At 46.2% G+C, this 27,875-nt stretch overlaps 1 protein-coding gene across 3 annotated transcripts in view; it reads right to left on the bottom strand.

Annotated features, from left to right (window-relative positions):
* The window catches only part of RGMB (repulsive guidance molecule BMP co-receptor b), a 39,977-nt gene extending 13,671 nt beyond the window's left edge, over positions 1 to 26,306 (bottom strand). Inside the window, exons 1-4 of one of the 3 annotated variants that reach the window (XM_053407884.1) lie at positions 26,153 to 26,306; positions 24,119 to 24,205; positions 18,037 to 18,278; positions 6,682 to 7,193 (exon numbers count right to left, since the gene is read on the bottom strand). In XM_053407884.1, the coding sequence (XP_053263859.1) occupies positions 6,682 to 7,193; positions 18,037 to 18,278; positions 24,119 to 24,123 (759 nt within the window). In that variant the 5' untranslated portion in view covers positions 24,124 to 24,205; positions 26,153 to 26,306. Of the gene's footprint in view, positions 1 to 6,681; positions 7,194 to 18,036; positions 18,279 to 24,118; positions 24,432 to 25,401; positions 25,721 to 26,152 lie in introns of those variants that run through there. The other 2 variants (XM_053407886.1, XM_053407885.1) reach the window with 2 other exon arrangements.
* Positions 26,307 to 27,875: the final 1,569 nt, after the last annotated feature.

The following is a 27,875-nucleotide window of genomic DNA, read 5'->3' as shown; positions in this document are numbered from 1 at the left end:
CCGGGTCACGTGGCCAGCGTGACATCGCTGCTCTGGTGAGCCAGAGCCGCACACGGAAACGCCGTTTACCTTCCCACTAGAAAGCGGTCCCTATTTATCTACTTGCACCCAGGGGTGCTTTCGAACTGCTAGGTTGGCAGGCGCTGGGACCGAACAACGGGAGCGCACCCCGCCGCAGGGATTCGAACCGCCGACCTTTCGATCGGCAAGCCCTAGGCGCTGAGGCTTTTACCCACAGCGCCACCCGCGTCCCTGTCTATGTCACCTGCGGCATAGACAGCAGCAATTCAAGCTTTTGGGGAGACAGCTCAACCTTTCCCCTCAAAATTAAATACTACACAGAAACATAGTAAGTAATGGCAAAGGTGAATTCAAGAAGGTGGATAATACACAACTCTTGGGCCTCAATGTCACAGAAACCAGAAGACAAAGCTCGTCTCAACCAGTTAAGTAAATTGTGCCTCCATTACTAATTGCCAAGCTCTGCGACTCACAGAAACAGGCACTAAAAGAAGAAATTCATGCTTCTTTTCATGAGTGCTTTAGTTGAGATTCCTGCATTGCAGAGGGTTGGACTAGATGATCCTTAGGATCCCTTCCAACTTTACAATTCTATGAAAATGAACAAATTGTTGTAAAAGTTGAGCTACGCTGCCACACTCTTGACCTGAAACCTGATACGCTCGTCTTCTACAGATAAAAAAGGGCATGTGGAACACAACTGGAGATTAAGAATCTCCTTTATTTCAACAATGTTACACAACACACACCTAAGGTGTAAGAATTCTTAGTGCCAATTGTTGCCTCCTATCAGAGAGATGCACATTTGCCCGGAAAATTAAAGAAACTGCAACAGAAGGGACATGAAAACAGCCATTTAGCAAACCGTAAGAGTCAGAGCCAGTCAGCGAAAGGCAACAAAGGAGACCAAGAGAAAGGAGAACTTTTCTGCAGCCAAGATTGTTTACAACCTAGATGGCTGCATCTGCTGCAAGGTACTCCCTACCTTGCAAGAAACCAGCAAAGGAAATGAAGTGGACCTCTTAAGCCTTCCCTGATTGGAAGTAAGCATAAGATCATCAAAGCTACAACAGGGTGTGTCAAGGAAGAGGTTTCTATAGAATGCTGTGTTAATTCACAGCAATCAGTAGTGCTGCATTACTCTTGCAGGGAGATGAGTAACTTTTATGTCCAGTCTCCTACTCGCTGAAGATCTTCTGCTGCCAGCCAAAACCCAGCGCCACAAATCAGAAGCACATTCGGAGATTCCACTGTTGTTACTGAAAAACCCACACTGGTGCCTATGAGAATACAGTGGTACCTCGGATTACGGACGCTTCAGGTTACAGACTCCGCTAACCCAGAAATAGTACCTCGGGTTAAGAACTTTGCTTCAGGATAAGAACAGAAATCGTGCGGCGGTGGTGTGGTGGCAGCAGGAGGCCCCATTAGTTAAAGTGGTGCTTCAGGTTAAGAACACTTTCAGGTTAAGAACGGACCTCCAGAACTAATTAAGTTCTTAACCCGAGGTACCACTGTACAACACTTGCAAAGTTTATTCCATGCTTCCCAATTTGTAATGTGCATATTAAGAAGAGCAAGGTATTCCCACCCCCACCAACTCAGGGGGTGGGGCTTCGTAGAGAGTCAGGAAGCCCAAATGAAAGGCCTTATGAGTCAGATGTGAAACATGGGCCGCCAGTTCCCCACCCCAGTTAAATTTGTCATATCTCCAGACAACGTGAATTACCGCTCCTGCCTATTTTCTCCAAGGTGACCAAACATCCAAATTCATTTTAGTGTGCAATACAGGTGCCCAGCCTCACTTACGTGTGACTGCCTTGCACACAACTACATATATGCACGTCGCAGGGAAATAATTAACTAGTTCAATTCAAACCCGGAAATGCTGGGAGAGCGCTGAAAAGTCCTCACAGCTTGCGAGGAGATGCTCCCCCAAAGAGGACGTCACTGAGGGCAGAGAAAGCCCCTAAGAAACCAGAGGCGCAGTGGGGCTTTGTTTACGCTGCTCAGCCTCCCCGCCTAACAGCTGATGTGTGCAGTAGCGTAGCAGCAACAGCCACTGCTTCCCTGAGCTGTCTCCAGCCCGCCCCAGAACTTCCATCCTAGTTGTGGATATTTCTGGATACAGTATTTGGGTCTGGATTGGAGAGAGAGCGGCAGAGAGGGCGTTTAAAGGGTGCTCCCCACTTTACCCAATTTCACTTATGTGCATGGAAGTAACCTCCATGTAAGTGGGGGGGGGGAGCTGCCTATACTGTGTAGGTTGTTTCTTTTATCAGATAGTTAAAATGGTTTTGCCCTCCTTGAGATTAGGTAAATACATTCCCCCTTGGCTAATGCTGAAAGAGGGCTCTTGCTTTCAAACCTAAAAAGAACGCTGCTGAAATTCCTGATGCTTAAACCCACAACCAAAGTGAGCAGTCTGATCTGGGGGAGGTGGGTAATATTTATTCCAATCTAAATTCAGCCTGTTCCCTTTTTAATGAGAAATCTATACTGCTTAGCAGAACTTGCAATATGCAGACTTTACAGTGGTACCTCGTGTTACATATGCTTCAGGTTACATACGCTTCAGGTTACAGAAATAGTACCTCGGGTTAAGAACTTTGCTTCAGGATGAGAACGGAAATCGCACAGCGGCGGCAGTAGGAGGCCCCATTGGCTAAAGTGGTGCTTCAGGTTAAGAACAGTTTCAGGTTAAGAGCAGACCTCCAGAATGAATTAAGTACTTAACCCGAGGTACCACTGTAATTCCGAAGACTCGTTCTTCCAAACAAAAGGTGATAGTTCTCGCTCACTAGATGTCTTGTTTGGAGAGATCACTTTTGACAAGGAAAAAAAAAATCATTTGGGGGGGGCGTGTCTTGTTAAAAAGTAGAGAAGAGACTGACATCATTAAGCTAGGTACAACCCCACCCTGAAAATGGTGGACGCTTTATGCAACTTTATGCAACTTTGCATGGGTAAATGTGAGAAAAGAACTACAGAAAACGGAAGACTTTTCCATAACGTATCTTTAAAAAGGGAATGTTTAAGCAACAGAACTCAAAGGGTTTCAAGTAAATGCATTAAGGCTTTCAAAGCTATGTCATGCTCGGCTTCCATGACAGCACAAAGGTATTCTGATAAAAGCCTAATTGCCTGGCAGTGGAAGCAAAACCTCAAGGTCTGTGTAGCATCCAATAGAATCACCAGTGCCAAGAAACCTCTTTCAGACATCCTACAGTCAAAGTCTCTTTAATGAACACACCCACATCCCATTAGTTGCTTCTGCCTATTTGAACATCCCTGTGGATGCAGTTGCACGATTTGGATCAATCACCTCTTAACATTGACGATGGTATTTTCATTTTCCATTTTCATTTTTTGTGCTTGCTGGCTTCTGTTGTTAAAAGGCAGGGTGTTGAACGCAGCGCTTTCCCCCGGATTGCGAGCCTGGGCAATGCGACTTCAAAACCATATTAAGTAGAAACAAAAGACAGTGCCACTCAGAAGAGCATCCACTTCGGTATCTGACAGCTCACTTATTCAAACCTCTCTATCCAAGAGAACTAAACATCACACAGAAATTTATTTATTTTAATTTCACCTTTAGCTCAGCCTTCGTCAGCAAGAGATCCCAGGGTGGGTGACATAATTTAAGATTAAAAAATTACCAAAAGCCAGTGGCTAGAGCAGGGTTTCCCAAACCTGGGTCTCCAGCTGTTGCTAGACTACAACTCCCATCATTCCTAGTTATCAGGACAAATGGTCAGGGATGATGGGAACTGTGGTCCAAAAAGAGTTGGAGACCCAAGTTTGAGGAACCCTGGGTTAGAGTGCTGAACTAAGAGCTGGGGAGACCAGGCTTCAAATCAACTCAACCATGAAGCCCAGTGGGTGATTTGGGGTCAATCGTTCTCTCACAGCCTAATTTACCCCACAGGGCTGTTGTGAGGATGAGAGAAGGAGGGAGGAAGGGAGGTGTACAACGCCTTAAGGTGCTTTGAGAAATGGTGGGATAGAAATTCAGGGTTGTGGGCTCGAGCCCCATGTTAGGGAAAAGATTCTTGTGTTGGACTAAATGACCCCCCTAGTCCCTTCCAACTCTACGATTCTGTGAAAAACAACCACCACAAATATCACAACTGCTCTTCCGCAATATTACTATTGCTGGCCTGGCAAACTAAGCACCTGGTGGAAAAGGTAAGTTCGTTGCCAGCGTGCAACACTAAATAATATTGTTTGCCAGTCATTTTTCAAAGGGGAGGGCATTCCACAGCTGGGGTACCACCCAGGAGAAGGCCTCTCTCAAGCTGCTGAACTATGAGCATCATTCAGAGATGGTGTCAAGAGCCTTCCCAGTAGAACTTTAATCCCCGACAGGACAGAGTAAGAAGAAGGGGGCCTTTGGATAACTGGGTTCCAAGCAATTCAGGGCTTTAAAAGTCACCATTAAGATCTTGAACTGGGCTTGATAGCATGTTGAATAGTTAGGTCATAAAATGACTCCATGGCTACACAAAAAACAGCACTTTGGAAGGTCATGAGGTTTTTTTGTTTTAAAAAAACATTAACACACCCAAGATCAAATTGTGTCTGCAAGCTTGAGCTGATATGCAGGCAGAATTTTTTTTGGGGGGGGAGGGGGAACAGGGGCTGTGGTGGGATCCTCAACACCAAATTACAGGCATTAAGGGTCAATTATGCATAGAAAAGGACCAAACATATTGTTCTTCCCAAAATACTTATCTTACAAATTGCTAATTGTATGCTTCCACTGGCACTCTGAAAGCAGCATTACGTCACTTTTGTGTTGTTGTTTTTAATAACCACCCTGCACGTCAGATTGCTCTTTAGCCCAAAAGCCCAGAGGCACTAACAGCGTTTCCTTAATGAAGTCATTCTCAGAAGCAGCTTCTAAGACAAATCTCCATTTTTCCCTCTTAGCATTTGAACTCAGGTCTCTTAACATACATTGAACTTAATGGACTACAACACTGGCTCAATGTGGGCCAAAGCCATATTGAGGGAAGTTCCCCACCCACTAGAATAATGTCACACTAAATCTGCCAAGAGCAGTGATCCAGAGCCTCCACCTTTTTAATTCATACAAACAAGTCACGTCTTTCATACAGCTCTACTCGGTCGGAAATATTCCTCATGGGGGGGGGGGTTCTTTTCAGTGTTTTAATCCTACCACTCACAAAATTTAAGACAATAGATGCCAGAAGTGCCATTTATCCCACTAGCATCAGCACTGTATAATTTAATTTGAATGTATTTATTTATTTTAATAATACTAATAATAAACATTTAAAAAGAAAACTTAGCATTCTCATAGTCCAGCACACTTTACATTTACAAGAGCGCGTTTTTAGAATCTCTTTAACAGCTGGCATTAGCACATCTCTGTCGTGTGATCCCAAGTATGTACTCTTGCTAAAGAACAGAATAATTCGTAGAATCACAGAACTGTACACTTGGAAGGGACACCAAGGATCATCTAGTCCAACCCGTGGCAATGCAGGAATATGCAGCTGTTCCTTATGGAGATCGAACCTGCGACCTTGGCCTTATCAGCACCATGCTCTATCGTGTCAAAATCCATCTCCTATTGCACTCAGCCGCCAGGCACAACACAGCCCATCGAAAACTGGCTAGTAGAGCTCAATCTCCCTTCCACCAAACCTTATTTACAGACTGCACACCAACAAATGTGCTTCACTACAATGCAATTCCTTACAAGTTATTCCCAACCACACCTTTCCTTCGGGATTTGGAGAACTTCAATGCTGCTCATAAACCCTCCAATCTTCATCAGCTCTCAGCCAATGTTCTCTGCCCACAGCACAAGAGACCTTCCCTTGGTCACTGCATAGCATAGCAGGTGAGCTGCTCCTTAAAACCAGCTGTCTCTTCTTGGCCAACTATCTGTGAGCATGCTTCGATTACATGTTCTCTAGTCTGAAAGAATTAAACATGCATTCACATGCAACAGCTCTGTTTTCTCACCATCACCAAAAAGGGCGAAGGAGGAAAGTTTCGGATTTAAAATATTGTTACAAAAATTGTGTGCCGCCACCACCACTCTCTGCAAGATCCCAGGGGGTTCCAGGCACTCACCCCGGGTTGGTGTTCCTTTGCAGAACTGAGATACATCAGAGATTGCCGCAGCTTTAAGAAATCTCGTTTATTCACCTATTTACCAATTCAGTCTGCATGGAGGAAGCCCAGATCTTACAGCATGGTCACTTCAAGAGGGGCTTGTCCCCCACAGCAGTGAAGCCAGCCTTCAGCCATCCTGCCCAAGATGGCTCCCAGTCTTTCTTCTCCCTTCTTCTTCCCAGAACACCTTGCTATAAAAAAACCCAACACCTCTCTTTTCCTGTCACCTCAAAAACACACCCCATCACCTCAGCAACACCTGTCTCTCCAGGCCAAAAGATTCCTCTGGGGTGACCCATCAACACCCTTTCGTCATGTTAACAGATTTGCTCTTCCGCTAGGCCAGCCAGGCTGGTTTGCATAAGCCAGCCTAGGGATTCCCTGCCTGGCACAGCTCTGCAGCTGGCCCTTTCTTCCATATCCCAATTCATCAAAATCCTGCCGTCTATAAATTTCAAACTCTACTGTAACTTTTTAAAGAGGAAAATAAGGCATGTGCCTTGTACGCACCTTATTTGTGGCAGTGGCGCTGGACCTGGGGACCACGGGCACATTTGTCACCTGCACCGACAAGTAGTTGTTATCTATGAGGGGCCATGCCCCTTCCACTTTGCACGTCTGAAAGTGATCCTTAAAGGTCCGCAGGTGTGGGTCTCCAAACAGGCCACAGAAAAAGTACGTGGGCGGAGTCTGCTCTCCTCCCCCGCGAAGTTCGCCGGCTCCCTGGCGGCTGCTGTAATTACATGGGTCGTGGGTGATTTCGGGGTTCGTCGAGGAGGTCGGGCCATCCTTGGAGCAGTTCCTCTGGCTCATGAGATCGCTGATCCCCAGCACAGCCGAATGGTAGACCAGGTTCCCACGGCAGACTTTGGAGTTGCGGTAGGTGCAGGCGGAATAGGCACGCAGGGCTTTGCAGAATTCCAAATCAAAGCCATCAAGGGCAGAGTTCAGGTGAGAAGTCAGAGCCACAAAGTCCGTGGTGCACTTCTGGATTCGACACGGCGTCTGCAGCTGGCAGTCGCCTGGGCAAAAGAAGAGCGGACATTACTGGGTGTGATTCGTTTTCATTAAACAAACAAACATCAACAACATTATTTATATGCCACCCATCTGACTGCCCCAGCCACTCTGCACAATTGCCAACAAAATATTTAAAAACACAATAAAACATCAACTATTAAAAACTTCCCTGAACAGGGCTGCCTTCAGAAGTCTTCTAAGTCAAATAGTTCCACAGTGAGGGTGCCACTACAGAGAAGGCCCTTCGCCTGGTTCCCTGTAACTTCACTTCACACAGTGAGGGAACTGCCAGAAGGACCTTGGATTATATATATGATATGCTCAAACAGACACATCAGTAGGACTTTCAGCAAAACTTTTTTTATTATTCCATGAGAGCATGCTCCATCCTCAGTCAGAAGAAAACACCAGCGACTTCAGTGAGACTAACTCCAGATGAGTGAGTTGCAGCTTCCATTGTCATCTGGCTCAGTCGGTAGAGCATGAGATTCTTAATCGCAGGGCAGTGGGTTCGAGTCCCACATTGGGCAAAAAGATTCCTGCATTGCAGGGGGTTGGACTGGATAATCCTTGGGGTTCTTTCCAACTCTACGATTCTATTAATATTCAACTTGGCTGAAGGCTGGCCAAGATGCAATTCCCAGAGTTCCCAGCAAAAGAGGGATTGACTGTTGAACCACTCTGGAAATTGTTGCTCTGCGAGGGGAACAGGGGACTCCTAAGAACTCTCTGTACCTTTAACAAACTACAACTCCCAGAATTTGGTGGGGGCACAACTGAATAAAGTGGCGTCACAGTGTTTTAAACATATGGTGTGAATGTGACCATGCGTACAACCTGCACATATTCTACAAAGCAGAAAGAAAAGAGCCTGTTAAGTCACACTCTTTATTTGGGAGAGTCCAGATTTTAGTCTTACTTTCCGTCATGGCTGAAAGCTGAGTACTTGGGTTTTGTTTTTTTTTTAACAGAGATTTTGCCCCACCTTTCCCTATCGACCACAGTCCCATAATTATTTAAAACTACACTTAATATTTGTTAACTACGGAAACCACATGCTGCAGCTACGCCTGGCTAGCCTAAGGGGGAGCCGGGCTATGGAATGCAGGTGGTAAATTTACAATTCAATTCACATTTAAATAATAATAAAAAAAACCAGACTCTCCCAACTTCACACTATTTCATGACTGCCTGGGTTTTTTGAGGGGGGCAGGAGTCTGGCTCAGTGAGTGCCTGGAAAAGTGTTCTCTCTCTCTCATTCTCAGTTATTAAGGAAACTCATAGAATAATAGAATTGTAGAGCTGGAATGGACCCTGACGATGATCCAGTCCAACCCCCTTCAATGCAGGAATCTGCAGTTGTTCCACACAGGGAGTGAACCTGCAACCTTCACATTATCAGTACCATGCTCTAATTCATAGGTAGGCAAACTAAGGCCTGGGGGCCGGAACCAGCCCAATCGCCTTCTCAATCCGGCCCGCGGACAGTCTAGGAATCAGCGTGTTTTTACATGAGTTGAATGTGTCCTTTTATTTAAAATGCATCTTTGTGTTATTTGTGGGGCATAGGAATTCATTCATTTCCCCCCCAAAAAATATAGTCCGGCCTCCCCACAAGGTCTGAGGGACAGTGGACCGGCCCCCTGCTGAAAAAGTTTGCTGACCCCTGCTAATTCAACTGAAAGCCCACAAGCCAGGAGAGCCCTAGTAAAATCAACACAATAGGCCATCTCCATTTGCACATAATGCTTTCAGCAGGCGCATGCAGAGCACATGGCCAAACCATAATGCGCAAGGGAGCTCCCGACAGAGGTCCCCTGTTGCACATATGCTTCTTTAAAGCACGTTTGCCAAGAGAATGGAAGAAGCCATCTAACAATATGTACCTCAGCCACAGAACAGCAAGGAAATCTTGCAGCTGAACAGCACTATTCTAGCTGCCCTCCCTGATGATGCAGTCTAGCAAAACTGGCCTACCGGGGCCTCAGCCTGGCCTACCTCACAGGGTTGTGGCAAATATAAAATGAAGGGGTGGGGAGGGGAAAAGAGAAGAGAGCCGTGTGCCATCTTGAGCGCTTTGAGGGAAAAGTGAGGTACAGTGGTACCTTGGTTCTCAAACACCTTGGTACTCAAACAACTTGGAACCCAAACACTGCAAACCCAGAAGTGTTCTGGTTTGCAAGCTTTTTTCAGAAGCCGAACGTGCTCCGTTTTGAGTGTTACGTTTCCGATCTGAATGCCACACTTCCATTTTGAGTGTTACACTGAGGTTTGTCTGTTTTTTTGCTATTTCTTCTGCGTTTTTGTGGCTTTTTTTGTTTTGTTTTTGTAACTGTGTGGAACCCAGTTCAGCTACTGACTGATTGTGTGACTGCAGTACATTGTTTATTGCTTTCATTTTATGGATCAATGGTCCCATTAGATAGCAAAATTCATGTTAAATTGCTGTTTTAGGGGTTGTTTTAAAAAATCTGGAATGGATTAATCCATTTTGCACTACTTCCTATGGGTTTTGGAAAGCTTTGGTTTTGGAACGGACTTCCGGAACAGATTAAGTTTGAGAACCAAGGTACAACTGTATACTTGAAATAGTAAAGTGAGCAGGGAAGGAACTCATTTTAGGATGCTGGGGCAACTTTCGCCCCCTTAAAAATACATAGTGCCCGTATTTAATCCTAGTATCAGACACAATGCTTTTATTGTAGATACTGGTACTGTGTACCCAATGCTTTATTCCCCAGCCGGAACTCTCCAGAACTTAGTTCCGGCACCTCTCATGTGAGCCTCATTGCCATTCTAAGAGTTCATGGTGAGTTTTTCTAGAAAAATAGCATTGTGCGTACCCCTGAGTACCCCCAGAATAAAAGTACTGATCCAAAGCTAAGTAATTTAGAAAAGCTAGCATTCATTGTGGGGCTCACAGAGATATGTTATGCATAAGCTTTAAAAGACAGGGTTTTTTTTTAAAAAAAAGAACTTAATTATGATAAAGAATATAATTTCATGGCTCACTTGTCGTAAATTTTAGGGCTTTTATCATGTTACTTGAATACATGTTTCAGTTAAACCAGTTTGCAGATGTAAGACTTGATGGGCTGTGTCCACAACTGGGGGAAGGGAGAGAATTAACAACATGCCCTTTTAAAAATAAAAGAGAATTTATCATGCTAATTTGAAACCAAAGAAGGCTGCAAGGGAATTAAGCTTTCCGGCACAAACTGATGAAATCTTGAGTGTTTTTCTGCATCTTTCAATGCAAACTTTACACATGTAATTCTGACATGTTTAATTTTTCAAAAGGATACTTGAAAAGAAATCGGAATGTTCTACACCTGGGGAATTATCTTCAAACCTCCCAAAAATAAAGCTGACTAACACACATACAAACGAATAAAACGATCTTTTCTCCATTATAAAGTTGGATAGCTTTTCACATTTGGGGGGTTGGTGAGGAGGCAGTTTAGAGGAGAGAGAAACGAGAGAAGTGCTCTAGAAGTGCTATGCACAGACATAATTAAATCCAGTTTTTTGCATGCTCACTGCGCAGCTAAAGGGTGTAGTCTCAAATATCTTGAACACTTGTCTTTTCATACTCTCCAGCATTCCACCCAGGATAAACTTCTGAAGAGTCTAAAACAGCATTCCACACACAAAGCCTTGCCACTTTTCAAAACAGATTTAATTACATTGCCCAGTGAAAAGCTAGCCATATTAAATTGCCCTGTATTTTGTGCTAAGGATATGCTCATTTAGCGAAAGCTATTTCTAAGCCATATACCATGGATTTTGCTTGAGCATCACACGGGAGCATTTCAAAGTAGTGCCATAATGTGCTTTGCTCTCTTAAGAAAGGATGGTGTGTCTTGGGAACTGTAGAAGCACACAATTCCTAGTCCAAACTCCCTGCAATGCAAGAATCTCAACTAAAGCATCCATGACAGATGGCCATCCAAACTCTGCTTAAAAACCTCCAAGGAAGGAGAATCCACCACTGCAAGCTGTAAAATTCAGTTGTGCTCACATTAGTAAGCAATTTCCCAACTAATCAAAATGCCAAGATGAAGAGCAACACAGAAACAGTAGGGCATCTGTGTTTGGTTGTAAATGGAGAAAGCAACCGAAATAAATGACAATAGCATTCATTTCCCCCTTTTAATTAACTGGTTTCCATGGACACCAGAATGCAACGGCTCTTGTTTTCAAACTCAGATTAAACACAAAAGTGCACCAGGGAATAAAAACCCTAATAAGGGTAACGCATGACGTTGAGGGGTTTTGTTGCTGTTGTTGGTTTCCCTGTTCACTGGGAAAGAAAATCAGTGTCCTTCTGCATTACGATTTATAGATCGGCCTGTTTCGTCACATCAACAGAAATAAAGAAATAGCCAGTCTCTGACTGCATGGCAATAAAAGCACTTGTTTCTGAGAAGAATCTGCTTTCTAAGAAACGGGGGGGGGGGGGGAGAGAGATTTGAGGGAGGGAAAGGAAAAGAAAGAAAGAAAGAAAGAAAGAAAGAAAGAAAGAAAGAAAGAAGCATTTTAGGAGCTTGGTCTAGTGGGGATTTGAACCCTGGTCTCCCAGGTCCTAGTTCAACCGTCTAGGCATTGCACTCACAATAGTCCCTTTAAGACCTGTTATAGCACTCCAGCAGAGAGCCTGCTTCCTATTGCTGAGGGAGGAGTGTTGCATCTTGCAGCCAGAGCCTTTTAGGAAATTATTGTGAGGTTTAATAAGTTAACTGTTTATATTTGGACAACTTTTCTGCTGGAAGGAGAAAAAGAATCATTTCCTTAATAACAATTCAAACCATTTATTTAACTAAAACAATAACATTACAGCATATGTATCAATATTTGTTAACTGATGTGGTTAAACAATTAAAAAAAAAACTTAGACTGAGTTAGCAAACATGAAAAACTTAAAACAAATCCTTATTTCCTGATGAGTAGTCTTTGGACTATAATGTAACTTAAATAGAAAACTATCATTAGAAAGATTTTTCCTCCAAAAGCATTTTATTTAAAAAATCCAATCTGATTTAAATCAAATAAATCCAATTTAAATTTTAAAAAATCTGATTTAAATTAAAAAAATATTAATAAAAAAATTTAATTGATTTAAATAAAAAAATGATTTTTATCCAGCCTGGTGTGTACTGAAAATAATAAAACATTACAGGCCTACAACTTCATGACTAAGTACAGGACAAGGCCAGCAGCAGGTCACAACTGGAAGACCTGTGAGACTGAGCCTCAGGAAGCAGAAAGAAGCTCTGCCAGAAGGGGGCTGGAATTGGGTGGAGGTACTCACCCTGATCCTTACTCCCTTATCTCCATGTGTGAAAAAACCTGAAGTGTATCTACCTTTCTGCTTGAGCTTTAACACATTGAAACATCAAATAAAACAATCCAGACTATAACAAACTCAAGCTTCCAAGGAAAGTATTTCAGATCCTTCTCTAAAGGACATTTGGCTCTCCCCATATTTATTTGCCTACTTAATTTATAGAGCAGAAGTACTCTAGGGAGCCAGTGTGGCATAGTGGTTAGAGTGCTGGACTAAGACATGGGGTATCAGGGTTCAAATCCCCACTGAGGCCCACTGGGTGACCTTGGGCCAGTCACTTACCTCTTAGCCTACCTCACTGGGTCGTTGTAGGGATTAACCGAGGAGGGGGTGAACCATGTACCCCTTGAAGGAAAAGATGGGGCGCAAATGCAGAAAAATTAAGTTCTTCTGTTTAAGAAAGCTGGAGGGGCCATCCTAGCATCCAGAGATTTGCAAATGGTTATAAAACGCGCTTGGCGCCTGGCTAATTTCAAACACTGGGTTCTTTTATAAATCGAAACGTGTTATGGATATAATACTATACTTTTCCTGCATGGAGCTCTTCCAACAAATTGATCAGTCGTCGCACATGAGGGGGAAGAGCTGCAGTGGTGGGGCTGAGAGGGTGGGCAGCTTGTAGGTGTGCGCCCACCTGCTCCAAGATGGCAATGTAACCAGCCTTGAACTCACAGGTGCTTCATTGCATTGCAACCCACTGAGTTGGCATCGTCTTGGAGTAGCCACAGTCAATATCTTGCTTCTTTCTGTACATGTTCTCAGTGTGGTGTAGTGGTTCAGAGCGGTGGACTCGTAATCTGGTGAACTGGGTTTGCTTCCCCGCTCCTCCACATGCAGCTGCTGGGTGACCTTGGGCTAGTCACACTTTTTTGAAGTCTCTCAGCTCCACTCACCTCACAGAGTGTTTGTTGTGGGGGAGGAAGAGAAAGGAGAATGTTAGCCGCTTTGAGACTCCTTAGGGTATTGATTAAGCAGGATATCAAACCCAAACTCCTCTTCTTCTTCTTCTCCTGGGGTGGAATCGGACTTACTCCCAGGTGCCTAGATTTGCAACCTTAGCATAGGATTTCTCATCAGGTCCCAGTTGGAAAATCTTAACAGGGGTTCCTGGTGTCTTTAATGTACATTTTTTAAATATTCACTAACCCACAGAAGCATGTCTATTTTGGATGCAGTTCTGTATATTTAACATACCCCCAAGAGGGAATCAGAGATACCATGTTGGAAAAATAATTTCCAGTTCAAATGCTATTTTAAGCAGCTTGGTGTTTTTGTTGCAGCCCCATCCTCTTCGAAATGTAAATATTCAATGCGTTTAAGGCTGCAGTTATACAGATTAATCCCACTGAACTCTATAGGACTTTCATCTATCTAGATGTGTATAGGATGGTGTTGTATATAAATTAAAGAAAGCTATACATACTTTTAGGAATAACAGACACTGAGAATTTTGTATTTACAGTATTTTAGTAACTAAAATTATGAAGTTGGGGTTTTTCATTTTAAAAATTGGTGTTTTGGATAAAGATTAAGAAAATGCAGAATAGATGAAAAGGGTAGGTCTACATTCCACTTTCTACCACAACTCTTTCCACTGAATGTTAATCTTGGTAGGGAACAGGAAGTGTAACAGACCCAGCATGCCTTGCCTTGTTGCCAGTAAAAGGAATTGCTTCAGTGATGCACTTAATAAGTGTCACTGAAGCCATTTTATTGTGCTGGCAGCAAAGATGTATACATACTGGAGATGTACCCTCCCTGAATATTGTATGTGAGCTTACAACTCAACTACTGCGTACCGATGGGACATAAGAGTGTACACCTGTTGAATGCAGCAAGTGTGTGGTGTACATTTAAGTGTTTGTTGGGAGCCCTGGGTTCAAATTCCCCACTTGGCCATAAAACTCACTGCATGGCCTTGTGCCACTGCCAGTCACCATCTCTCAGTCTAGCCTACCTCACAAGATTGTTGTGAGAATAAAATGGAGGCAGAGGAACCATGTATGCCACATTTAACCCCTTGGGGAAGGGGGAAATGTGGGTAGCTCAGTTGGTTAGAGCGTGGTGCTGATAACACCAAGGTTGCAGGTTTGATCCAGTTGCATATTCCTGCATTGCAGGGGGTTTGACTAGAAGATCTTCAGGGACCCTTCCAACTCTACAGTTCTATGATTCTAAAGTGTAATAAATAAACTGAATTTAAAACAAAACACCATATGAACTCTCCCTTATTGTTTTGGTTCATAGTATTTGTTACAAAGTTCCAAAAGAGACAGGACTTTGCTCTAGGGCCTCTTTGTAAACAGAAAGAGAAGTTCTGGATCCAAAGAAACAATATTTCTGAATATTTCATAAAGGAAGTCACAAAGAGAATTTGTTCTTTGTTCAGTACTGACTTGTCAGTGCTACACCTTCTGCAAACAAAAACCTCACACATTCTATGGCTGCCGGGTTGGTAACCTACACACAAGAATCAAAAGCCCCAAACACGAGTTCACTTTTGATTAAGGACCATCACTTCTCTCGATGGACCACTGGGAGCATGAAGCCTATTGAAAGCTAAGCTATTCTACACCCAGAATCCTAAATTTAGCTGGTGCTCTCAGATTGGGACAGGAGCCAGTTTGTCAACACATTCTTCCTTAAAATTCAAGAAATGTTGGCCTCTAGTACTTCAATAAGTGGTGTGCTCTATCAGAAGCTGTCTAATACAGTTTCATATAGTTAAATCTCATTGGGAAAACTAAAATCAACCCTTTCCTTAAAAGAACCACAGTAATACCACTCTCTTATGCCTTGGACAGACCACACCTGGAATACTGTGTCCAGTTCTCAGCACCACCATTTAAGAAGAATATTGACAAACTGGAATGTGTGCAGAGGAGGGTGACCAAGATGATCAAGGGTCTAGAAACCAAGCCTTATGAGGAATGGTCGAGGGAGTTGGGTATGTTTAGCCTGGTAAAGAAGAGACAGAGGAAACACGATTGCCATCTTCAAACATCTAAAGGACTGTCACATGGAAGATGGAGGAAGCTTGTTTTCTCCTGCTCCAGAGGCTAGGACCTCTATCAATCAATTCAAGTTACAAGAAAGATGATTCCAACAGGAAGAACTTTCTGATGGTAAGAGCTGTTTGACAGTGGAACAGACTGCCACAAGTGGTGGACTCTCCTTCCTTGGAGATTTTAAAGCACAGGTTGGATGGACATCTGTTATGTATGATCTAGCTGAGATTCCTCCATTGCAAGGGGTTAGACTAGATCAGGGGTCAGCAAACTTTTTCAGCAGGGGGCTGGTCCGCTGTCCCTCAGACCTTGTGGGGGGCTGGACTATATTTTGAAAAAAAATATGAACGAATTCCTATGCCCCACAAATAACCCAGAGATGCATTTTAAATCAAAGGACACATTCTACTCATGTAAAAACACACTGATTCCCAGACTGTCTGCGGGCCGGATTTAGAAGGTGATTGGGCCGGATCCGGCCCCCAGGCCTACCCATGGGCTAGATGGCTGACCCCTTCTAACTCTACAATTCTACAAATCTCTGACGCGGTGATCTCATGCTTTCCGGTTACTCAGTGAAATGTCTCTAGTAAGCTCTTCTCACAGCTTTCCAAGGTTGTATTACTGCATAATTTTGTGCAATCTAGAACTTCACAAAATACGTCTGTGTAGATTTTCATTGGGACTCATGTATCTGATCTCTGCATTTGCACCAAGGAACACCAAGAGTGGGCCTCTCTCAGTTTCTTTCTACTGACTGAACAATATTTTAAAGTATTTCTATTAACTGTTGTGTTTTTAAAGAGTTTCTAATTTGATATTGTATCATATCACCGCTGTCACCTTCAGAGCACGTTGTCCAGAAAGGTGGCCTACAAATATTTAAAACTGTATGCCTGACCAAATACCCCAGCACAAAATCCTATTGATTTCAGAGACTTTTATTTTTAGGAAACTTCTTGGGTGCTCCCACTCCCTCCGAAATAAAGAAAAGCAGTAATAAAATCTTTAAAAGCAAGACATTCAGAAGCTGAAAATTGCTATGGTGTGTCAATAGTGACAGGAAAAGGTCTTACTTGATTTGTAAGCAAAAGTGTGAAAGGCACAGAAGCCCTATCAGAAAAACAGTTGGGGACCCAGATCCCCTTCACACACTGATGTAAGAAGCTTTGCTAGGAAGAACAGATGAAATCTGCCTTATACGGAGTCAGGCAATGGTCCATCTAGCTCTGCACTGCCTACCACTGACTGGCAGAATCCCACCAGGATTTCGGACTCTCCCATCCCTAATCTGGGGATGGCCAAGGATTGAAGCTGGGACCTGCTGCACACAAACCAGACTCTGCCCTTCCCCATACACACCATAAAGTCCCACCCACCCACCCAAGCCATGTTACAAACCCAACCTTTGTTGGGTTTGCCTGAGCCGGAGGAGTCCTTTGCCCAGCAAGCTTCCCTGGGCGAAATGAAAAGGAGAAGGCTACAACCCAGCAAGGTTTGGGCTCCTACAGGAAGGCCAACAGAAATACCATTTTTTTAAAAAGCATGACAGCTGACAAGACAGAGGCATCTCGCAGAAAACAAAACAGGAGCAGCAAGCCTCATCCCGTGGCACCATTGGAGCAAAAAAAAGAAAAAGTGCGAATTCCAGCCGCGCAAACAGATCCGCATTCAAAGCCGCTGGGAAGAAGGGAAAGCGACGACTTTTCACCGAGATCAACTCGCCTTCTCCTCCCAAAATCCTTCAACGCCAGCTGCAGATTAGGAGAGCCCAGGCGCTCTCTTTCCTGCGTCGCGAAGGAGGAGGAGGAGGCGGCGGCGAGGAGAAGAGAAACCTGATCTCGGCGCTGACTTAGTAAACACCCGGGCAGGGAGGGAGCGGTGCCAATCAAACTCACCCAGACACGGCAGCCCCCTCCCCCGCTCCGTCGAGCGGGGCCAGCTCCGCGCCCCCGCCTTGCTGGGGAGAGAAGGCTCGCAGACTTGCTTTTTAAAAGCGGAGACCGCGGAAAGGAGAGGAGGAGGAGGAGGAGGAGGAGGGAGAAGCCTTCGCGTGTGTGTCAGATTCCTCCGGGCTGCAAAACAAGCGTTTTGGCACAAGCGGCTCCCACTTGCAAGAGCAGCCTCGGAACACCACGCGCCTTCAGCAAGGAGCCGTCCGCCCCGCCTGCGACGCTCCAGGTGGGTCGCGCAAAAACTTCAGATTCCTCTACACACACATACACATACGCGCGGGCGCACTTTCCGCGATCACGGGCTTTCCACTTGCTCCCGAGGAAGTGAACACCGGATCTTGGCAGCCCAGCTCGCCCACCAAACGTCCCGTTAAAAAAAGAAATAAAGGGAACCCCCAAACCAACAACTCGCGAACAAACACGTCTCACTACACAGCTCCGCAGCCGTCGGGACGTCGGTCCCCGCTCCATCCCGGCCCGTTTCCTTGCGGGTTTCCACCCCCCACCCCCGCCCAAAGAGGGGCCCAGGCGGTACCTGTGTGTAGGAGCAGCCCCAGGCTGAAAAGGACGAGGAGGGCAGGCGGGGGGCGGCGCTGCTGCTGCTGCTGCTGCTGCTCAGCCCTGGCGGCGTTGGCGGCGGCGATGGCGCAGAGAGGGGCCGCTCTCCCCATGCCCGTCCATGCAGCTCGACGGGACTCCAACGGTGGGGCGGCGGCGGCGGCGATGGGGCTGCTGCATGAGCAGGCGATCGGGCCTCCGCGCTTCCTCTTCTTCCTCCTTCGGATCAACCCCACGGCGGAAAGAGGCCGCCAGGCCACACGGGAGCAGAGGCGGAGGCCAGCGAGGGCAGCATCGCGGAGAGGCGGCGGTTGGTTGGAGGAAGGGAGGAGGAGGAAGAGGGGAGAAAGAAGAGAGACACAAAGCGGGTGAGCGGAAAGCCACCGAGCAGCCCCGGAGGTGGCCGGCCCCGTCCTCACGCCGAGCGGAGCGAGACCTGGCAGCAGAAAAGCAGACCGACACCCTTCCCACTGGAAGCAATCTCGGCTCTGCACACACACTCACACCAGGCTCGCCCGCCCGCCCCACTCCTCCCGGCGCGCTCCCATTGGCTCCCAGAGCCCGTTCAGCCAAACAAAGGCAACCCTCATAGGAGGCCGGAACTTACCTCCTCCTCCTCCTCCTCCTCCCTCCTCCACCTAACTAAACCAATTTCTGGAGTAGATTATTTTTCTTCTCCTCCTCCTCCAAGGAGCTTGTACTACTGCTTAGGTGTTTACTGTTTGCAATAGCTGGCTGTCGGTATTATTATTTTTGCTCTGGCCAATTGCACAAAACAAAAGCGGAAAGCAGGCTGCAGATTTAGTGCAGAGTCTCCTTACACTAGGAGGGAAACGACCCGCCTGGAAGAGACTTTTTTGTTTTTACTGTGGAGCCCTCACACTCCAGTGATTCCCACCCCCTAGCTGCCGGGAAGTCTGCGTCTTTACGCACCACCCACGGGCCGCGTCTCCTTCCTCCCAGCGCACACATTCCTGCCGAGACTATACTAGAGATCCGGCCGGTGAGCGCTGGCTTGATGTAATCTAAGCTGTTCTTTCGAGGGGAGGGGGTCCCCCCACGTGATTCAACTTTTTTTTCTTTTTAAGCGGCCAATCACGTTCCCGGCCCAGCGCAGCCCGTACTCTTAACACTGGAACGTTGACTAGGCAAACCTTCCAAATTAGAATCCTGGAACAAGGCTGAAGGCTGCTTGTTTTCAGCAACACGTTTGGAAAGCAGGGGTGGGGTTTGCCCGTAGGATTTTGCCTGAAGGGGTCGAGAGAGCGCTGTGTCTTCTCCCCAGTAGAGATTCAGCTTCAAGTTAAATTTCCTGTTAACTTTTTGTGTCCTCGATTTAGCAGCGAAGTTATTTGTTAGACGGGGAAAGTGGGACATACGACTTCCTTAGGCATCCCTAAAGAAAGGGCTGGATTTTAATGTTGCCATCCTAAGCAAGCATGCTTTGAAATTAGTCATCATTAGGACTGAGGCGTCCTCCAATTGGTCACTTCCAGTTCTCATTTTAAAAGGGTGTTGTTTCGTTTGAACTGGTATAATTAATCCGTAACAACCACCCTTCACTAGTGAATTGTAAAGAACAACAAGGAGACCGGAAGCTCCACTTATATATATTATCATGCGGGTGGGGGGGGGTGTCTATAATTAGCAACCTGCCTATTCTTAGCTCGAGTGTATTTTCTAGAAAAAAAGATCGGGGGAGAAAGGGCTACACCCCCTCCCCCAACAATTGGTGTACGGTTGGCGCATTAAAGCGGCTTAAGCGAAACAGGGCAATTTAAAGAGCAACTAATCCGCGTTACGCTACCTTGAGTAAGCATCTATAGAATAATCACTTATAGGCAGGAGGACAGCTCTTATTGAAATAGTTTATGGATTGTGATGTAAACGTTAGCAGCACTGATCGCGTACTGAGCTGCTGCTTCTTCTGTCTGTCTCCTATCCAGAGGCTGAAGGCAGTGTACTAAATTGCTGCCAGGCACGCGGACAAGGAGTCTGCCGGAGAGAGGCGGGATATACACAACGTGGAAGCGGGGGGCGGGTGTCTAACAGCATCCAGTTTCCTTATCTGTAAGTGTGAAGTGGAATCTAATCTTCACGAATTGCTTTAACACTTGAATACACTTTCCTTTTCATCAGCTGGCACGCATATCTGCTTGGGGCAGTCAGAAGGGCTCCTTTTTAAAAAAATTAACCCTCTTTCCTCCAACCTGGATAGAGGCTGTTTCTTGGAAGAATTGTTATGCAAAAATGAGAGGCCTGGAATTGAGCCAGAGGAAATGTTGAAGGTCCTACTTTAACCTAATCCTGAAGTCATTTAGGCAAGAACTTGCTATTAGTTGCAGCCACAGCATCCCTGTACCCTCACTGGGTTCAAAGGGAGTGACTCTCTAGCAAGGGCACAACGGCCTTGTTAAACAGGTGCCCTCAACCCCCAAAATAGGAAGTCCCACCAAGGTCACAAAAACTAACTTGAAATACCACCATAATTCTAAAACCTTTGGAATGATTTGAGGGAGTGTTTGAGGTTTCACCTATAAAGTATAGTAACTTATTTCAAGCAAGCAAGCCAGGTAATTTATTTTGCAATTGTTTTAACCGATGCTGCTCCTGTGCCTTTGGCAAAAGTCTGAACTGCACAAGTTGAGCAGATGAAGTCCCCCAACCCCCCATGGATTATATCCATGTCAATAAGAGAATGCAAACCTACCTATACAGGCAGGGAGTCGTGAACAGTGGTGGCTGGTTCATTGGGGCAAGTGGGGCAGTGCCTTGCCAACCAGCCCCCACCTGCCCACCTTATTTCTCACGACTAGTGCAGTGAGTAGTGGGAGAACCCAACAACTTCTTCCTTAGTCCCAGAGTTGCCCTTGTATAATTTAGCAGGAAAGAGGATGATGGGGAAACTAAAATTAGTTGACTCTGTCTGTAACTGGCTCAAGCGCCACCTACTGTTTGGGATCCCTGCATTCTGCCCCTCCAATCTCAATGGGCACCAACCATCTCTGTTCACACAAACATGGGCCAACAGTCAACACTCAGGTGGTTTATATAACAGCTGGTGGTCTAGCAAGATCTGAAGCAGGGATGGGAAACCTCCACATAACATTGGAGCTCCCATTAACCCTGACCGTTTTCTCTGCTGACTGGATCTGTTGGTAACTGAAGTCTGACAACATCTAGTGGACCACAAGTTCCAGATCCCTAATCTAGTTTTAAGGACAGTACACACTGCACATCCATCAAGTTATAATGACTAGCGAAAGTGGCTTTTGAAATGCATGAACTCCCAGAGAGAACCTGTTGTTTCAGTTCTTTACCACTTATGTGGAAGTAAGCTCAATTGAACCCAGGACTTCCTTCCTGAGTAAATATGTACCAAACTGTACTAAGCAGAGTGTATTTAATTACTGCCTCAAAACCAGGTGCTTCTCAACCAAGTCATCACATTCGTTGGATACATTTGTGAGGCAAAGTAAACCACTTAAGGTGTACAAATTTCTAGTATCACCATAAAATCTTATAAAACCACTGTGTGATTTTAGCTAGTTTACAGCCCATCTGTTTCATTCCAAGTCCCACAGACTTCAGTAGAACTGAGTCTGCACATCTACTTTTGAGTCATTCAGTGACATACTTCTGAGAAAATATGCATAGGATTGCACTTTGCCTAAATAGTAAAATATCTGTTTTGCCAGAGATCCACAAACCATTTGTCTCTGGTAATTTTATTAAACAATAAAGAGACACTGGTCACAACTTGTGCTATACCTCCACCTGCATTAAGACAATTATGGATTTCTAAAGTATGACCACTGGAAGAGTGGGGCCCTCCCCTCTTTAAAGCTCTGCTAACTGCTGTAACCTGTACTAGATTCAGGTCAGGGTATATATAGAAAATAGTTCAAAGCCAGAAATAATCCAACCCATAAATGAATTGAAGCTGGCAAAAATCAATATGTTAACTTATATAAGTATATAAAATGCAAGTGTGTTTTTTTCAGAGCAGTTGACTCTTCAGCATCGATTACAGGAAGACCATCACTGAATGCAGAAAATTACTTTTTTAAAAAAGAAACGCTGGTGGAAAAGGCTCTCTCTTCTCTCGTTCTACTGCATGGCAGCCCTTCACACTGTAGAGGGCGCTCTTGAGTTATTGTAAACACACAGGTCATGAAATGTTACAGCTTTCATTAAAAGAAGCTACATTTCACCAAAGGGGGCTTGATTGTTCAGTTGTAGAGAGGCTGGGAAATGATGCTTTTCAGTTGCATCTTTTGCAATGATATAAATGCCACTGTTAAGAGGTGTGCCACACATACATTCTCTTTATTTATTTATTAAATATGCTGATGCCGACATAATACCCCTGAATTAGAAAGGTTACCTCCCCCCCCCCCCCCGCTTTAAAAAAAAAAATGTCCACTAATGAAGTCTTATTTAGATCTGTTGTGACCAAAAAGTTTGGTTTTTGAAGTGCTGGCATGTGTTTGCAAAGTTCCAACAAAACCATCAACTGGAAATAAACCACTGAAATAAGCCAGTTTCTCCTTATGCTGAAGGAGGACCCCCTTAAGTTTGGACCACATGCGTTCCACATGTTACCAGCTGCAATAGTAGATGCTGTGTGTCATCCACCAACCATGTTCCTATGGCAGGAGCCTTTTGAAGGAAATGCCATGGTCACCTTGACTGCTAACTTACTAGTTGGCCCTACTTAATTCAGTGTGACTTACCTAGTTCCAAGCCTAAAGAAGAAGAATGTGTGAGTGTTTTAAGACAGCGATGTGGAACCTGCAGCCTTCCAGATATTACTGGACTCCAACTCCCATCAGCCTCAACCAACACGGCCAATGGTCAGGGATGCTAGGAGTTGGCCTCCATTTGAGGGCGTCTCCATCCCTTGCATAAGGCCGGGACTTTGAGAAAGCAAGAAAACGCTGCCATCCACTGGTGGAGGAAGAGGAGTGCGGGGGGAGCGCACCACCCCCGGCAGCACGATCCCGGTGGGGTGCCATCATGGCTGCCCCCCCACCCATGCTGGGCGCCACGCCCCCGCAGGCAGCGTGCCATGCCCCCAGGACATGCGTCACGCCCCTGCGGGTGGCACACCACGCCCCCGGGACGCATGCCAGCCCCCCCCCCGTGCTCCGCCACTGCTGCCATCAACAAGACAGATCCACACACGTTTTAGCTTAAATCCACACAAAGCACCAGAGCACTTCAGACTCCTCCTAAATCCATTAAACTGTAACAAGAACACTCCATTTTTTACCTCTCATCCTTAACTGCCTTACTTGATGGAAGTCAAACGGCAAGAGCCGTGAGCACCATAATCTTGTTTATTTGCAAGTTTATTGGCAAGTACACCTCAGATATACTTACAAGTAAAGAGGCATTAAGGTCCCAGTTTTGGGCACTTTTCCTTGGGAACAGATTCCCTTGAAAGCAGATGCTTTTAGATAAAGTATCTAGGGGTGAAATCTTTCCACCTAACACCTGCCTGGTTTGCCCAGCTGGGCTGGGAGACCCTATATGAATGAACTCCTAACAGGGGATCCGGTCAGGCTTCCTTCACACTTAGGATCCAGCAGTTACTGTCCAGGAAGGAGGCATCAACATGTAAACAGAAAACCTGAGGGAAGGGGAAAGTAAAACTGAAGGATCGTGTAGCTGGTCATGTGTCAAGCATATGCTGGGAACGTTAGTGAAAGAAACTGTGGCTTCTCCTCCAAACAGCACTAGGCCCCAGAAGGGACGTGAGATGCTTGAACTGCCTCCCTGTGGATGCGATTTCCGTTTGCAGAACTGTTTTGCCAGCACACCATTCTGAATCCTGGAAACTTGGTGGATGGGGTCTGTGTGTGGACAGATTCAGTCCGCAGGGGGTTAGTTGTAAAACTCGAACCCAGAACTCCCATTCCAGCTCCCTCCATTGCTTCTCTCCTCCGGCCATCTGGGGAAGTCTGGGCACAAACGCGCGCGCGCGCACCCACCACGGAGCGCTTAATAAATCCGCTTCGGGGGAAGAAGAAGAAAAAAAATACTTGGCTACTTACATCATCTTTAACCCTTGCGGCGCCGAGCGAACCGAGGGCGTCGTCAAACCTGCATCTCCGAGTATGGGACGCCGGGCAGTTCAGGACCTGATCGGCAGCGAAAACAACAACAGCAATCGTAAATAAATAAAAAAACAATCAAGGTAGCGGCGAGACGGTCCCTCTTCCCGGGGCCGGGGGAAAGGGGCTTTCTGCTCCAGCCAGCCTGGAAGGAAGTGATTCGATCGCGCGGGGGGAGTTTTTTCTTTTTTTGCAGCGCCGAACTGCAAAAATGCAGAGTAGCAGGTGCAAAAAGCATTTGGGAGCCGCTGGCCAGAGAGCAGGGGAAGCAATTTGCTTCCTGTCCATTTATCTCAGGAAACCAGCACGCTCGTCCCTCCGAAACAAAGTTTAACCTCTTGCTTTCCAGCAAGGAAGACAGAGCCCTTTCATGTGTTTTTCAAGCTCTTTGCTTTCCTAAAAACGCGGGTTATTAAGGCTGTCAGGAAGACTGGGGGTGGGGCTCCCCGCACTTTCTTTTTTAAGGTAGGGTCCGACATTGCAGATTAGCTGCCCTGAAATTGATAAGGACGCATCAGACGCAACTTACTCCGCGAAGCTCAGTTAGTTCCTGGCTTGGTGCTCCCTTCCTTCCAGTGTCAAGTGCGGGCAAAACCAGTTTCCCTCCCAGTTTGGTGAAACCGCGGAAATGGGCACGCTTTACTTGGAAGAAATATATCTCAGAAAACTCTTAGAATCCCAAAACTGTACAGTTGGAAGGGACCACGAGGGTCATCTAGTCCAAACGCCTGCGATACAGGAATCTGTCGCCCAACGTGCGGCTCGAACTCACGACCCTAAGATCGAGAGTCTCAGTGTCTCCCAAGTATATATTACATGCTAGGATTTTACCTGCCAATTGACCGAGGGTGTTACGGAACCAACCTCCCCCCACCCCCCCGCCTCCGGCTTTGCTTAGAAATCCTTGAGATTTCCTCCTTGCAAGGAAGGGTATTTTAGGTGCGGACTGGGGGATCACCACGCTCTGAAAATTCAAAGATCGCAGCCTGATGCTCCGGAGCCTAGATTTTATTCCCAGGAAAACTGGATTTAAGGATAGCAAAAGCCTTGAGAATGACATTCCAGGGCAATGTACACGGGCAGCTTCCGAGGAAATCGCTTGAAAGCGAGGCAGTGTGGCATAGTGGTTAGAGGGCCAGACCAGGACTTCGGGTTTCACACTCGTGCGCTCAGCCACGAAGCCCGTTGGGTGGGCACTCCCTGCCTCTCTCAGCCGAGCCTACCTCTCATGGTTGTTGTGAAGATAAAAACGGACAGCTGAGAACCAATGGGATGCGGTTGCTTCATTCTCCGCAGCAATCTGGCTGCTCTGACCCGCGCCGCCTTCCCCACAAGTACAAAAAAGAAAATTCCTCCAGCTGCTTTGGAAGGTGGGGGGAGTAATCTCAGTTACTGATAACAAAAGATCGCTGCTCCTTATTGTTACAGCAGGTGCCGGTTGCTCGACCCAGGCAGGCACTGGAGATCGCTGGTTACAAAGAGATCCTTTTGCAACGACGATCTGGTCACTCAGTATAAAGGGATCCTTGTGTAGGCATGACCTGATCGAGATCTACCATCTCTTGACTGCTTACTGAGAAATCCAAATGTGTGCGCCGGGCTTGCTCCCGGGTAACGCGCGTGGACAACACTAGCGACCCCCCCCCCCTTGAAAGCAGTGTGGCTCAGGATCCGGCTGCGCGGGTCCTCGATCCCAAGCAGCTTTCTCTCCGCAGCCCTTCCTTGCCGCCGGATGAGGCTCAGACAGAGCCAGGCTGGCGCTCCGAGCCTCGCATGGACGGAGCACTTTTTCCCGCCGGCGCCTGCAAACTCCAGGTGTGAGGTTGGCCCGAGGCGAATTCCCTCCACAAGTGATTTCCCAGGTTCTATTTGGGGCGGGGGAGAGGCCGACCCCCCGGCGCGCAGGAGTGGGAGAGGCAGGGAAAGTCCATCTCCCGCTCCCTCCCTCCCTCCCCCGCGGGAAAAGAAACTCACCGCGAGCATCGCCTCGTCACTTGCATCGCTGACGCTCCCCGCGCTGCCAGCCAGCCAGCCAGCGAGGAGGTGCGGCTCCTCCGGGGTCTCCGGATCCGCCACCAGAAGCGCTCGCTCCGCTCCGGCCTCCTGCGCTCCGTAGCGTTGACACAAAGGGAGGGAGGGAGAGACAGAGAAGGGAGGGAGAAGGCAGGCAGGCGACGAGGTGCCTTTAACGACAGCGCCACGGTCTCGCCGCAAACAAATGAGGGAGGCGAAGGCAGCGCTGCTCCCAGGCTCGCCTCCCAGTCCCAGCCTCTCGCTCGCTGCCCCTCCCTTCGCGGAAACCGCTGGAATGTACCTGAACATCTGGACCATCAGCTGGCTGCCCCTCCTGGTCTCTGCCAGGAGACAGGAAGCGACTTTCTTGCCTACCTTTTGCAACTCACTCTTTCTTTACTCTGCTCACAGTGCCTGCCACTTTTTTCTTCTTTACCCTCCAGGTTCCCTCTTTTATTTCCAGATGTTTCATTATCCCCACGCCTCCTGCATCCCTTCCCTTTCTGATTGCCAGTCAGAGCAGTTGTTATTATCTGTTGTAGTAGTTCATTTCTGGAGCCGGATTGCATTCGGAATGAATGAATGAATGAATGAATGAATAAGTAAACGATATTTCCCCAAGGCAGAATCGGGCGGCAAAGGAAAGTCCGGGGTCCCTTTGTTCGCACACCACTATTGCTTGGGTAGCTTTCCTGAATTCACTAGGGCTTCTTATGTTGGAGTAAACTTTCTTTTTTTATTTTTCAGAGAGCATCCTCAACCTCCTGGGAAAGTCAGGCAGGGACTTTGCCCTCCACACGTCCTTTGAATCAGAGGTCACTCCTGAATTTCACAGCAAGTATTAGTTTTCCTGTGCTGGGACAAACAGAGAAATCAAGAAGTGAAGTTACAGTAAAAAAATTAAACAACAAATTAAAAGCAATTTCGTATGTAAAAACAATTTTATGTATACAAGTAACAAAAAGCATTCCATATGCTGAAAAGCATTTTCATATGTAAAAATAATTTTGAAATGGGTGCAGACTGGGTTAAAGAGCCCAGTTATCTTATTCCAGACTTGGCTTTGGTTTATTTATATGCTTACACCTAAATGGCTTCCTCAGTGCAGCTCAGTGGTCCTTCTTCCAGATATTAATCAGCCTTGGCACCCCCAGTGCAGCAGATTACCTAAGGGGGCAGATCACTCACCAGTTCACTTGTTCCGTATCCCAAGACTTGCCAGCTACCAGCAGGCAAAGATTGGCAGCTGGATATGTGGAATAAGATGCCAGGCATGCAAATTATCCATAGGTCTCTTTATGGTCTGGAAGACAAAGCCGTAACATCTCTGAGACATGATATAATAACTAGGAGTGCTGTGGGATGGGAATGCCTTCCCCAGCTTCTACAGTTTCAACCACAGAGGGGTCAGGGAGTTGCAGAGTACTGTATCCTTGTTCTTATTGTGTGCATCATAGAAACTATAAGTCCTGGTGCTGTTGATCTTTCATTTTCTTTCTTTCTTTCTTTCTTTCTTTCTTTCTTTCTTTCTTTCTTTCTTTCTTTTTCTTAGCAGGGGGCAGATGGGCATTATGAGCAGGATCCTGTATTCCAAGCCAAGTAAAGCCAAACTTTGGCAATAACTTGCACCCAGCTCCTACATGTTCCCAAATCAAATTTTATTAAACGGTCACAGACCAGATTA

Source organism: Podarcis raffonei, chromosome 11 (assembly GCF_027172205.1).
Source record: "Podarcis raffonei isolate rPodRaf1 chromosome 11, rPodRaf1.pri, whole genome shotgun sequence".
Taxonomy (NCBI): Eukaryota; Metazoa; Chordata; class Lepidosauria; order Squamata; family Lacertidae; genus Podarcis; species Podarcis raffonei.
Note: the sequence above shows the minus strand (reverse complement) of the source record. Positions and strands in the feature narration are given on the sequence as shown.